Source organism: Mandrillus leucophaeus, unplaced genomic scaffold (assembly GCF_000951045.1).
Source record: "Mandrillus leucophaeus isolate KB7577 unplaced genomic scaffold, Mleu.le_1.0 Scaffold108, whole genome shotgun sequence".
In the NCBI taxonomy this organism is placed as follows: Eukaryota; Metazoa; Chordata; class Mammalia; order Primates; family Cercopithecidae; genus Mandrillus; species Mandrillus leucophaeus.
The window spans coordinates 4,717,681-4,732,347 of record NW_012098987.1 but is presented as its reverse complement, the minus strand read 5'-3'; the positions used below and the strand labels follow the sequence as shown (position 1 = coordinate 4,732,347).

The following is a 14,667-nucleotide window of genomic DNA, read 5'->3' as shown; positions in this document are numbered from 1 at the left end:
GTCTATTATTTCAGTGTTGACTTTTGAATTTTCTCCTGTAATTTTCCTTATTTGAAGAATCCTATAGTCTATTGTCTTTTAGTTCTACTTTCTGAGAATTTTTTAAACTCTATCTTCTAACTCTATCTTGAAGTTTTTATTTGAGTTATATTTTGTATTTCTACGAGATATTTCTTGTCCTCTGGTTTGTTTTTTTTTTGTTTTTTTTTGGTTTTTTTGCAGCCTTCTGTCTTGTTTGACAGATGGTTTGTCTCCTCTTATCTCGGAATATTACAGTTTTTCTGAGGTATTTTTCTTGGAATTTGACTTAATTCTTATTCATCAGACTTATTCATCAGACTCCCATCTCTCATTTAGGTCTGTGTGTTTCGTGTTGTAAACTTTCCCCAAATATTTAGTAGTCCTTAACTGTCCGTAATGTGTAAGATTCCAGTATTTACTGGAAGGGTTTTGTTCATGGGTGTCTATTGACTAGTGAACTCCACTTTGGGGTGAGCAGAGAGAATTAGTCATTTTGTTGGAAGACTTCCAGGATTTAATATCTATAAGTCTGTCTCATTGGGTTACTTAGTTGTTCCAGAGAGGAATTTTCTTTCCTGGCAGGTATATGTTTGTCTGCCAATATTTTAGAAGCCAAGTGAAACAAAGGAGTTGGAGAGGCACTTACTGTTCGGTATTAGGACTTTCACTTACTCTCTCACTTCTCTCTCTGCTGTCATCTACTCTTCCAGTCTCCCTTTTATATTTCTTTTACAGTTCATGTAAATTAAATAGGACAGCATGTACTCTTTGGTATCTTCTTTTTATAATTAAACCCTTCTGGCCAGGTGTCGTGGCTCACACCTATAATCCCAGCACTTTGGGAGGCCAAGGTGGGTGGATCACCTGGGGTCAGGAGTTCGAGACTAGCCTGGCCAACATAGTAAAACCTGTCTTTACTAATAATACAAAAAATTAGCTGGATGTGGTGGCACACGCCTGTAATCTCAGCTGCTCGGGAGGCTGAGGCAGGAGAATCACTTGAACTAGGGAGGTAGAGGTTGCAGTGAGCAAAGAACGCGCCTTTGCACTCCAGCCTGGGCGACAAGAGCAAAACTCCATCTCAAGAAAACAAAACAAACAAACAGAAAAACACTTTTCTTTGAGATTTATCTGTGTTATTTTGTATATCCATTCATTTCATTCCATTGCTGAGTAATTCTACTAATTGCATATACCACAGTTTCATCTTTCAAAGGACATTTGAGTTATTTCCAGTTTAGGCTATTATGAATGAAATTCTGTGAACATTCTTGAGTAGTATTTTAGAGGATATTTGTTTTTATTCTCTTAAGAAAATACAAGGAGTAGAATTTCTTAGTCATATACTGGTATATGTTTAACTTTATAAGAGAGTAATATTTACCATTTATTTATCTTCTTGTTTGAAATACCTGTTCAGGTCTTATGCCCATTTTAATTGGATAGTTTTTCTGTTTATTATTGATTCATATTATTGACTTATAGTAATATTTTATAAATTGATCACTTTATTATTATAAAATGTTTGTTTTTATTTGTGGCAATACTCCTCATCATGAAGTCTGATTTCTGATATTATTATAGCCACTTATACTTACTGTATACCTGATTATTTTTTCCATACCTTTATTTTCAATTTGTCTGTGTATTTGCATTTAAAGTTCATCTCTTGAGCCTGACACTGACAAGCACCTTGAACCCAGATCTTTATATCTAAATCTGATTATCCAGTAAAATTTATCAGAGTTCTCTGGAGAAGTGGCTGATTGTAGAGCAGGGATAAGAAAAGTATATGCTGAACCTGAAACATTTTGTGGTGCCAAAAAGTAAGGAAATACACAAAAAAATGGAGAAGATATCAGAAGTGTACAAAAACTAACCTAACGTGACTCTCAATGACCATATCTGGGACAATTTGAGTAAAAAAATAATTGACAATAATGAATTATATCTTATAAGATAATAAAAAATAAATATCAATGAGCCTATGATAATATAAATTAGTGGCTGAATGTATAAATGGGAGGAAGGGAAAATTCTTTATTTCAGCAGAATTATAATTAATTAATATAAAATAGAAATAGTAGAAATAGAAAGTCAACATTTGGCAAGCACCACAGTAATAATTGTTGCAGGCAAGAATCATCAATGGATGCTAAAGTTTGTGAGAAAAAGTATAATGAGAAATAGGTTATTTACGTATCCTCAAAGGCTTTTCCTACAAGAAACTGTTAATTACAAAGGGGAAGATATTGAGAACCATGGAAGACAGCACCTTAACCAAATGATTGAAGTGTTAATATCATTGCAATACAACAAATCAGTATCATGTGCCTCCTGATATGATGTGCTGAGAAGGGCACAAGCATCGCCTTTATGCTATTCTTGCAAAAAATACATAATCTAAAGTCAACCATGAAGAAATCTTAGAAGGATGTTCTATAACTAGTCAGTACTGCTCAAAAATGTCAAGATTATAAAAGACAAAGAAAGACTAAGGTACTTTCCAGATTAAAAGAAGAGAAGCTAGGGAGACAGGACTACCAAATGCAATATGTGAATCTGAATTGGACCCTGGACTAAAATTAGGCAGACAACTGGTGAATTTTGAATCAAGTGTGTAGAGCAGTTAATAGTATTTCTGGTTTTGATCATTGTAATATAGTTATTTAAGATGTTAACATTTGGGGGATCTGGGTGAAAAGTATATGAGGATTCTCTCGCAGTATTTTTGCAATTTTTTAAAATCTGAAATTATTTTAAAATGGGAAGTTGACTGGACACAGTGACTGACACGTGTAATCCCAGCACTTTGAAACACCAAGGCAGGAGACTCACTTGAGCCCAGGATTTGAGACCATCCTGCGTAAGATGGCAAGACCCCATCTCTTCATAAAAAAAAAAAAAGCAAAAAAGTGAAAAAAAGAAAAATATTTAATAAAATATTTTTAAATAATAATGATAGATGTCTTTTATAGGCAACATATGATTAGGTTTTGCATTTTTATTCAGCTTGACAATCTGTGTCTTTCATTGGACTGTTTGTCATAATTTATATGGCTGGATTTAGCTCTCAGAATGTGCAGTTTATTTCTGTTCATCTCATCTGTTTCTTTGTTTCTCTTTTCCTGCCTTATTTTGAGTTAGTCAAATATTTGCAATATTCCATTTTAACTCTTCTCTGTGCTTTTTAGCTCTGCAGTCAATTAATAATTAACATATCAATCATACCAGTTTATATAAAATGTAAATCTTGCAACAATATAGATTTGATTATTCCACCTATCTTGTGCGCAATGCTGTCATTTGTATTACATCTACATGTATTTTAAACAAAGATTGAGAAGGTACCTTAAAAAAAAAAAAAAAAAAAAAAAAAACACCTTACCCACATGTTTACCATTTTCCGGTACTCTTTACTACTCTCTTTAGATCTGAACTTCTATCTGGTGCCACTTATCCTCAGCCTGAAGAACTTCCTGTAGCATATTCTGTAGTGCCAACAATTTGTCTGCTGATGACAAATTATCTCAACTTTATCCAATAGTATCTTGATTTTCCTTCCCTTTTTGATGGATAGTTTTTGCTAGATATAGAATTCTTGGTACATTTTCCATTTCAGCACTTATAGATATCATTCAGTTGTCTTCTGGCTTCCATTATTTTTGATGAGAAGTCAACCATTATCTGTATTCTTATTCTCCTGTGTGTAATGTATTGTTTTTATTAGGCTGCTTTCGAGATTTTGTTTATCTTTTTTGTTTTCAGCATATAACAATGATGTGCCTACCCATTTTTCTTTATGTTGATCCTGCTTCAGTTCACTGACTTTATTGACTGTCTCAGCTTGTGTTTTTCTAAATGTGTGAATATTTTGGCTGTTTTTTCCCCCAAATATTTTTCTGCCCTATTACCCATCCCCTTTTATGGAACTCCAGTCACACATATGTCAGAATGCTTGAAATTTTTCTGCAAGTTCCCTTTATTTTTCATATTAGATAAATTCTGTCTCTGTATCTTCAAGTTCATGATACTTTTCTCCAGTCATCTTCCATCATCTTTTAAACCCATCTAGTGAATTTTTTTATTTCATGTATTATATTTTTCAGTTCTAAAATACATTTGGCCAGGCGTGGTGGTTAACACCTGTAATCCCAGCACTTTGGGAGGCTGAGGCAGGCGGATCACCTGAGGTCAGGAGTTTGAGACCAGACTAGTCAACATGGTGAAACCCTGTCTCTACTGAAAATACAAAAATCTGCCAGGCATGGTGGTGCATGGTACATGCCTGTAATCTCAGCTACTTGGGTGGCTGAGGCAAGAGAATCACTTGAACCCAGGAGGTGGAGGTTGCAGTTAACCGTGATTGCACCACGGCACTCCAGCCTAGGGGACAGAGCAAGACTCTGTCTCAAAAATAAAATGAAATAAAATAAAATAAAATAAAAACGTGCATTTGATTCATTTTTAGTTTCCCTTTTACTACTGAGATTCCCCATCTTTTCATTCATTATGACCTTATTTTTCTTTTAAGTCCTTTGAACATCTTTATAATAGCTGCTTTATTTTCCCTGTCTGCTTATTCCATGATTTGCATCATCTTGTGACTGATTTCTGTTAATTACTTTTTCTCTTGATACTGGGTCATATTTTTTTTTATTTCTTTGCATGTCTAGTAATTTTTTTATTGTAGGCTGGACAGTGAATATAGTAACAAACAGAGACAGTGAATTTTACTATATTTGCCTGAGGTGTGTTGATTTTTTCTCTTCTCTTTCCTCTTCTCTTCTCTTCTCTTCTCTTCTCTTCTCTTTTCTTTCTTTTTCCTGAGATGGTGTCTTACTCTGTCACCCAAGCTGGAGTTCAGTGGCACGGTCCCGGCTCACTACAACATCTGCCTCCTGGGTTTAAGCCATTCTCCTGCCTCAGCCTCTCAAGTAGCTGCGATTACAGGCATGTGCCACCACACCTGGCTAATTTTTGTATTTTTCGTAGAGATGAGGTTTCTTCACCATGTTGGCCAGGCTGGTCTCTAGAACTCCTGACCTCAGGTGATCTGCCCACCTCGGTCTCCGAAAGTGCTAGGATTACAAGTGTGAGCCACCGTGCCCAGTGTTGATTTTTGTTCCAGCAAGTTAACATAGCTGAACTCCAAATTCTGCTTCCCTTTTGGTGAACATCAACTGAAATCAATGCTGAGCCCTCTCAATCTTCCAGCTGTTGACTTTCACCTGTTCAGTTCAGGGTAAAACTAGGGATGTGGGTAAGGGTTTATATATAGATTTGGAAGAACTCTGGTGGCTTCTTTTTTTCTGGGATTTTTCTCCTCTTTTTCTAGATATGCTGTCAACCCCAAACTAGGCCTTCTGACTCCTCAAGCCAGTAATAGTGCAGATTTCAGCTTAAGTTCTAGGCTTGTCTGCATTATGTGGACTGTGGAATACTACTAGAGGAAAAGCCATGTAAATACTGAATCCTACCTCGTGTAGTTCCTTCTTTCAAGGATTGACGTCTCTCCAGTTTCTGCTTGTTTTGGGTTATTCTGTTGTACTTTCAAATAGCTCTTTTAGTATTTTGTCACAGAATATAATGGTTATCTGCAGAAGGATTAATCTAATGTATGCTACTCTGCCATTACCAGAAGTTGTAACACGTTGCTTTTTATTTTCCATTGATGCTGCATAGGATTGAATTTTTAAAATTCTACTTTTTCTGTGAATGGTGGCAGTGTCTCATCAAAATCTTCTAAAGGAATTGAGCATCTTACTAATCATATTTTTTCTTGTTTCTCTTATAGACAAGAGATGATTTCCTAGGTCAAGTGGATGTTCCACTTTATCCATTACCGGTTGGTATAGGTGCCCATGATTCTCCTTTTGTGTTTATGTTTTTAATTTAATAAATACTTACATATATACAATATAGTTAATGTAAATAATTGATTTATCACATGTATACTACTTTTATTTATTAAACATACCGTTTTTCTAAAAAACTCATTTCAGTTTTCCGTTTCCATTTTCTCTTTAAGATTTCCATGCATGAACCCCAGTGAGAAATAGAGAACTTCTGATGTTTGTTGGCATTGTGAAAACATTGTGTAAAAAAGATTAGTTTGAAAATATTCTGCTGAATAACTAGAATGAGGAGTGCCTAAGCTCTCAGAAGAAAACTAAGGTAGTTTATGAGAATAGAAACATAAAACACTGAGAATCAGGACTGAGAATATAGCAAGGAGGAAAACAGATTCAGGAAACATTGCAAAATAAAACATTATTGAATCACATGTCTGACATGGAGGCTTAAGAAAATAAGAAGTAAAGATAATACAAGTTGAACTTGGAAGATAAGAGTGGCATCTCATATAGAAAAGTGAGGAAGAAAACCCATTTTGTTTTGAAATGCAAAAAATTTACTGTTGGACAGAGTTTTGATAGGAAACAAAGAAAATGAAAGTTTAAAGTAGACTACTGACAGAGAGATAAAAATCAGTTATGTAGGGAAAAGGGACTAGAAAGATTAAGTGTTATCACTGTCCAGGCAACAGCAGAATCTCTGAAAATAATGGATTTTCCTGATAAAACAGATAAGAACGGAGGGCCAGCCATTGACTCTCAGTCAACATGAGTGGATCAGAAAAGAAAGAGAAGACAGACAAGGGGAAACAGGAAGAGAACCAAGTAAAATAATGTCACGAGAATTTAAGAAAAGAGTTTCAAGGCAGACTGGGTAGTTAACAATACAAAACATCAGAGAAGAATAATAAAAACTAACAGCTGCCGAATTTTAAAGAAAGAGAAAAAATACTTCTTTTTCAGTCTTTTGAGTTATATTAATTAGCTCTCTACAGTCTTTCCAGAGCATAATCTTTTTTTTTTTTTTTTTTTTAAACAGGGTGTACAGGACCATAAGCTTTCAGTAATATATTTAATCTAGTCTTACTTTCCAGGCTATTGACTTTTTTGGTCTCCTAGATTTATCTCCATGCTTTAACCAAGCCAGCCTGCAGATATGTGCATAGTCCATACTGTTTTGGGATGTCAACATAGTAACCACTGTATATTGTTTTTCTGCTTATTGTCTTCTGCCCTCCCTTTGGCTCCACAACCCGCCTGCTCAGCTAGTTTTCATATGACTTGTGATGCCGGCTGCAATTCCTCTTGGGCAGGAAAGCAAAAGTGCTGTCAAGTTAGCATTTAATAAACTAAAGCTACTTTTTTTTCTCACTTCCAACTTAAATTATGCCTTAGGTGATAGTTCATGAGTATTCTTGAAAAGTACATGCTTTGGTGTTATAGATATATTTTGAAAACCCACTATTTTATTCTAGACAGAAAATCCAAGATTGGAGAGACCATATACATTTAAGGATTTTATTCTTCACCCAAGAAGGTCAGTAAGTATAAAATAATAGCATATTAAATTTTTTATCTCTTCTTTACACCTTACAGTAGCCTCATTAGAAATTCAGGATTTAAACCTCTGTAAATAAGCTACTTCTAAATATTATTATTTTTAAAACTTCATTGCTATTTCTGATTTAAAGTACTATATGCACATTGCAAAACACTCTGAAAATACAGAAAGTGATCACACCCCTTTGGGAAAGATTTGTCCTTCTAATACTTATCAGACCAGAAGGCTAAAATTTGTCATTATTTTATATTTATTTTTTGTCTTAAAGTTTATGTCATATTGTCATACTGTGCTTTAAAAAATCACAAACATGAATTCATCTAAAACCATTATCCAACTCGACGTGCACAAAGCCAGTTTCAGAAAAACCTAACTATATTTTGTATACTTTAAAAAGTATTTCAGAAGACTCAAATATTTAGAGAAAATAACATAAGACTGGAATTTAAAACCCAAATAGCATGCTTATAATTCCATTTTCCCAAAGTTACTTGATGTTTGTCAATAAAAATTTAAGCTGTAACCAGAACTCCTTTTGATCTTCTATACCACACTGACAAGTAAAATCTAGTCGAAACATGTGTGTGGATTTACTCTCAAAAAGGTCAAACTAAAGCAGAGAAAGGACATCTGTGAAAGCAACAGTATTTGTCTTGTTTCTTAAACTATAAAATGCATTTGAAAAGGTACTGTTGGAACTTAGTAAAATTTTTCACTTAAAGTGATGTTTTTAAGTTACTGTTTGTAATATAAATATTAAAACAAAATGAAAAGGAGTGCTCACTGACTGTTAATATTTACTTTATAAAGGAAGTCACATTTAATTTCTGTAGATGTCTGGAATGTAAATCTTTCGTCTTTTAATTTTAGACTGATTGTGACATCTGCATATCAGGAATGACTAAATTGTTTTTTCTTATTTGATTGTCCTAGAAGCCTGCTTTTCAATTTGTCACATGCTTTCTAGCTTCTTTATCTTTAAAAAATACAATTTGCTTCTTCTGTCTGCAATGAATATTATTGCAAGTGTAGAAAGAACTTTATTCAGATAGAAAATGTACGACTACATTCCTAAATTTGTTTGAGCCCCATTAAGTCAAAACCTTGAGGCTTCTTTTCTAATTGAGAAGACATGAAACATACAATTGTAGAGAAACTTTTCAGCAAAACATTATCTGAGCACATTTTCTGTATCCATCTTTTATAGCCACAAGTCAGAATGCTCACATCTCCTTCAGTATGGAGACACAAGCCACATTAGCAGCCTTGGAAATAAGCATCGGGGATTTCACTGACTACTCGGGAAAGGATACACTGAATGTGCCAAATTCATGAAAACTATACAGAGAAGAGCTAAAAAGATTAGGGGAGGCTTGGGAGTGGGGGTAGGTAATCTCTTGAAGACAGAATAAAAAGATTAGGACTCTTGTCTAGAAAGACAAAGGGTAATTGCTACATATCTGATATCTGTAAAAATCATCTCCAAAAAAATCTATATAGAGAGCTGAGACAAGCAAGGATTTCTTAAGTAAATCTCAGGATGCTAGAATTGATGAGGGCAATAGATAGAATTAAGCCTTAAATTAGAAGCTTATGAAAGCACTGTAATCGCAGCACTTTGGGAGGCTGAGGTGGGTGGATTGCTTGAGCCCAAGAATTCCAGACCAGCCTGGACAACATGCAAAACCCTGTCTCTACAAAAAAATACAAAAATTAACTGGGCGTGGTGGCGCATGCCTGTAGTCCCAGTTATTTGGGAGGCTAAGGTGGGAAGATCACCTGAGCCTGGGAGGTCAAGGCTGCGGTGAACCGTGATTGAGCCACTGCACTCCAGCCTGAGCGACAGAGGGAGATGCTGTCTGAAAAAAAAAAAAAAAAGCAGCAGCAGCAGCTTGTGAAAGACAGGTTTTTCAAAAGATTTAAAATATTACTACAGCAAGCAGCAGCCTTTAGCTTAGACAACTAATTATTCAAAGAGGTGATACAATATAAAAATAGATTAGGTAAATTAATGTGTGACAGATTCAAACAGCTGCCAAAGAGATGTAGCAGGTTTCAGACACTTATCAAGCCTTGCCCTCTACTCTTCTGTCATCCAAAAAAATATGGCCAGATTAGTATCCCTAAAGCACATCTCTTTGGATACCTTTCTCTATCCCCCAAATTCTCAGTGATTTACCAAAATATGCAAAATAAAGTCTGAAGTTGTCTGATTTTGCCTGACCTCTGGACCATCCCAACCTCCTGTAGTTCCCTTAACATATCCTGTAATCCAGCCAAACTCAACTACTGCCATTTCCTTAATTGCACCCGCAGTTTCCCACCTGTTTCCTGGATCTTGCCCTTTTCTCCACTCATAATGCCTTTTCCTCTATTGCCACAGATAAGAATCCTCCCCAATCTCCTAATCCCAACCCAAAGACCAGCTTCTCTTTGACATTGTCTCTGATGGTTCACTTAAACTTCCTTAGCATCATCTTTGTGGCATAACAATTATTTATTTATATATGTTTCCCTTTTCTCCACCTTCTATTCCTTTCCCTGGATATCTTCTGCCCTGAAACTTGTTTTTGAACCTCCCTTTGTAGACCCCCTGGTACCTAGTGGGTGTTCATTAAACTCTTATTAATTGAATACTTTTCTCCCTGGTGTTAAAGTTTTATGAATATTTATTTTCTTTTCTACAGTCACAAATCAAGAGTTAAAGGTTATCTGAGACTAAAAATGACTTATTTGCCTAAAACCAGTGGCTCAGAAGATGATAATGCAGAACAGGCTGAGGAATTAGAGGTGAGATGTTATAAATATTTGGTTAAACTAAAAAAAAATTTTAATTTCTTATTTTACTGTACTCTGAAGAACAATAACTATTGAATGAAGTTAACGTGTAAATAAAAATTATTTACTTGGACATTTATTTCACCCAAGCATTCATTAATAGTCTTTCCTCTAAGGATATTTCTGTTGAATGAATGGCCATTATTGATGGCCTTCTTAAAGGTTAAGGAGTAGAGAATAGAATATAAATCTAGTTTTTCAAAGTTTTCTAAAACTGTATATTCTCTCCATTAAAGTAAGAACACAATTTAGTATTTTGAAGTTAAATATATGGACATTTTGAGGAGACTCCACTGATTAGGAGCTCTTTTATGAAATTTAAGTCCTGTTAATGTTCTTATTATGGTGGGAGGGCTCATAGGAAAGGAGGGGAATTAGGGAGCAGGAAGAATTTAAGTGATCTAATAAAGAGCCTTCTGTATGTGCGGCAAGTAGAATTTAACAATTTTCATGGATGACAGGATGAGAGGAAAGTCCAAGTCAAGATTTGTGTAGAGTTACGTGCATCTGGAATAAGCAAGTAAGAGGCAGAAAATACGTATTTGGAATAGAATTGGATAGGGTTTGGAGACTGGAATCCTAGTTGCACACTATCTAGCCAGACCTGAGTGAGTCATTGAACTTTTCTGAACCTCAGGATCTTGTTTGCAGAGTGACAGGATGGCACCAGATGACCTCAAGGGTTTCTTCCAGCAGAAAAATTTATGATTTGGAAAGGGGTCAAAAAAACACCTGCTCCTTGAGGTTCCTTTTGAAAGAAGTATTTATTCAGTAGCTGTATTAGTCCATTTTCTTACTGCTATGAAGAAATACCCGAGACTGGGTAATTTATAAAGCTTTGAAAAGAGGTTTAATGGACTCATAGTTCTACATGACTAGGGAGGCCTCACAATCATGGTGGAAGGTGAAAGAGGAGCAAAGGCACAGCTTACATGGTGACAGGCAAGAGAGTGTGTGCCGGGGAACAGCCCTTTATAAAACTATCAGATCTCGTGAGACTTATTCACTGTCATGAGAACAGCACCGGAAAAACTCACTCTCATGATTCAGTTACCTCCCACTGAGTGCCTCCCACAACACGAGGGGATTATAGAAGCTACAATTCAAGATGAGATTTGAGTGGGGACACAGCCAGACCATATCAACAGCAGTTACTGAAAGCAGAGCACACAGCGTATGGCACCAAATTGCTCTAGAGGCTTCTTATTTGGTGCCTTGCTTAACACTTTTGCCTCTTTGACTGAGGGCCTGCTTATGTCTCCATAAGAACAGTGAAGCTGAGGGCCTTCCCCAGGGGCTAGGCTCTACCTCACATGCCCATGTACCTTGAGAAAGAAAGCTCTAGAACAGGTGGTGAATTTGCAGCAGAGCTGTCTGGGAAAATTTTAAATGCACTGAGATTTTGCTTTGCAAGAAAATCCATAATAATAGAAAGATAGAAGGAAGATTTTTTTTTTTTTTCTGGAGTCAGGGTCTTGCTCTGGGGCCCATGCTGGAGTACAGTGGTGCAATCTCAGCTCACTGCAACCTCCTGCCTCCTGGGTTCAAGCAATTTTCGTGCCTCAGTCTCCCAAGTACCTGGGATTACAGGCATGTGCCAGCATGCCTGGCTAATTTTTGTATTTTTAGTAGAGATGGAGTTTTACCATGTTGACCAGGCTGGTCTTGATCTCCTGGCCTCAAGCCATCTATCTGCCTCAGCGTCCCAAAGTGCTGGGACTACAGGCGTGAGCCACGGTACCCGGCCAAGAAAGAATCTTTTTTCTTCACTCACAGTATAGGTAGCCCCTAGTTTGGTGACCAAAGAACTTGTTATCTTCTCAATTCTCTCTTCACTTATTTGATTAACTTTTTCTTATGTATTTTTATCTGATTTTCATATAATATGTTTAAAGTTTTCAAGTATTTATTCAATAGAAGTTTCTCCACCTGGTTTTTGGTGTACCAGAGTATCTTGCATAATGGAATTCTGTTTGAAATGAAGGATATCTGCTGTAAAGAAAGAAAATTATTTATTTAGTAACTTAAAAAGATTTAACAGCGTTTCATTATTTAGTGACCTGCTCCAAGTTTTGCCCACATGCACGCATCATAGGACCCTATTCACAGTTGAGTTTCTGTGGAGAGAACTGCTTCACTTCATTTTGTGGTCTCATGTCTCAATGTTTGAATTCCCTCAGAATGCACCTTATAATTTCAGGAGATGTAAGCGTGTAGGAGTTTATTTATGAAAGGCCCTAGGAATTCAAACACATGAATCTGTGCTTATTTACCTTCTGTGTAGCTAATGACTAGAGTCGTCTTGCCTAGTCCTTTGACAGCTAGTTTGTGACTGTATAAATTCTACTAGGAAAACAATTGTAATTTTGAAATGAAGCTCACTCTTAGGTAGTTTGTATTCTGTAGTAAAGTATGGCTATAATAGATAATTATGTAACGGTTGATTTTTGTACCATTTGCAACTTTAGGTTTAGTTGTATGTATTTTACAGAATTAACATATAAAATGTTGGTTGTACCTCTCAATACTTTCTTCCTGACCCTCTTTGACTTGATTAAATTGTGAGCGATTACATATTGGCTTTGAGGTTAGAAATTAAATAAGGTTCATTGATACTTAGAAAGTTATTTTATAAAGAATAGCAGCTGATACATATTTAATAGGAAGGCCTGGTATCCAAAAATTGACTGTATAGAGGCATTTTATCCAGTCTTTCTAAACAGTGTTTGATTGTACAACTCTACTTCCACGAATTTGAGATAGGTTTTTCTTAAGCCTTTAATTAAATTAATTTTTGTTCTTTCTCTTCTTGAATTCACTCAGATAATATAAATACATTAAGCAGACCTTTAAGGGAGAAATCTCTAAGAAGCTTTAAAAGAAATATTCTTTTGGTACCATTTTTCGAGTGCTGAGTATTTTTATAATCCTTTACAGCAGTAGTGAGAACTATTTTATTAATAAATTGTATTAATCTTAAAGGAAATTAATCAATGATTATGTTCAACCAAAAAATGTTAAGCTTATATTTTCTCACAAAATATAAAAACTTAACTTACATGTTTTTGGGATTGAAACCAGAAAAATGCAATCTGATTTAATATATGCAAGACTAATTTTTAGGTATGCTAGATCCTATATTATCATAGTTTAAGGGAAAGGAAAAGAAAGAAGGAAGATAAACATGAATGGGCAGACAAAGTAAGAGGATATAGGGAAAGAAGAGAATGGAATTTGGGCAATAAAAAGAAAAAAAAAACAGATAACAATTCTTATAAAACAGGTAAAAAGGAAAAAAAAGAGAGAAGAAAGGTTAGGCACAGTGGCTCATGCTGGTAATCCCAGCACTTTGGGAGACTAAGACAGGAGGATTGCTTGAGCCCAGGAGTTTGAGACCAGCCTGGGCAACATAGGCGAGACCCCATCTCTACAAAAAAAAATACAAAATTAGCTCGGCATGGTAGTATGCACCTAAAGCCTAAGGTGAAAGATTACTTAAGCTCAGGAGGTCAAGGCTGCAGTGAGCTGTGATGGCACCACTGCACTTCAACCTGGATGTCAGACCGTGTGGAGAGAGAGCGAAGAAAGAAAGAGAAATTCCCATCCAGACCTTTTCTCCCAAAATAATTTATTCCGTCATCTTGCTCCTCCACTACCCATCACCTTCTATACAGAGCTAGCCAAAATAGATCAGCCTTGCTGCAGAAACCCCCTATCCATTTCTTCCTGCTACCAAAACACATTCCTTTCCTTCCCAACTCTTCCCTGAGGCCTCGTTTTCAAGTCTAGCCTTCCAACGTAGAAGAATTCTCTTCCATCTTGGAAGCAATCCACTGCCTGTCACACAACAGTCATTTACTGCTGATCTCCAGGCCTATAACAGAAACTCTGTGTATCTAAGGAAATTATTCTGTGTCAGTTATCCAAGTACCGAACATGTTTGCCACTTTGTCATTTGCTCTTTATAACATATGTATATGTTAGTAGTTTTGGCCATACACAAATTTGGGTGTTTTGTTGTCAAATTTATAGATCTTCTCTTTCTTGCCTTCAAGGTTTGGTGTCATACTTAACAGTGTCCCACTCTTAAAATGTATTTCTAAAATTTTCAGCAGTTTGTTATTAATACTTTTTGGTTTCACTTTTAAACGTTTAGATATTATTCAGTCTGTAACTTTTCCTGATACAAGGCATGAGGTAGGGATTCAAGTGAAGTTTTTTCCAAATGGATGCCCATTTTCTAAGTAATCTTTTTTTTTTTTTTTAAACAGAGTCTTGCTCTATCGCCCAGGCTAGAGTGCAGTGGTGCAATCTCTGCCTCCCGGGCTCAAGCAATTCTCCTGCCTCAGCCTCTCAAGTAGCTGGGATTACAGGTGCCCACCACCATGCCTG

General features: G+C 35.9%; 1 protein-coding gene across 1 annotated transcript in view; it reads left to right on the top strand.

Annotated features, from left to right (window-relative positions):
- Window positions 1–14,667, top strand: part of NEDD4 (neural precursor cell expressed, developmentally down-regulated 4, E3 ubiquitin protein ligase) — a 96,918-nt gene that overhangs the window by 36,148 nt on the left and 46,103 nt on the right. Inside the window, exons 2-4 of the mRNA XM_011986738.1 lie at window positions 5,819–5,869; window positions 7,352–7,413; window positions 10,125–10,227. Of these exons, the coding sequence (XP_011842128.1) occupies window positions 5,819–5,869; window positions 7,352–7,413; window positions 10,125–10,227 (216 nt within the window). The remainder of the gene's footprint in view (window positions 1–5,818; window positions 5,870–7,351; window positions 7,414–10,124; window positions 10,228–14,667) is intronic.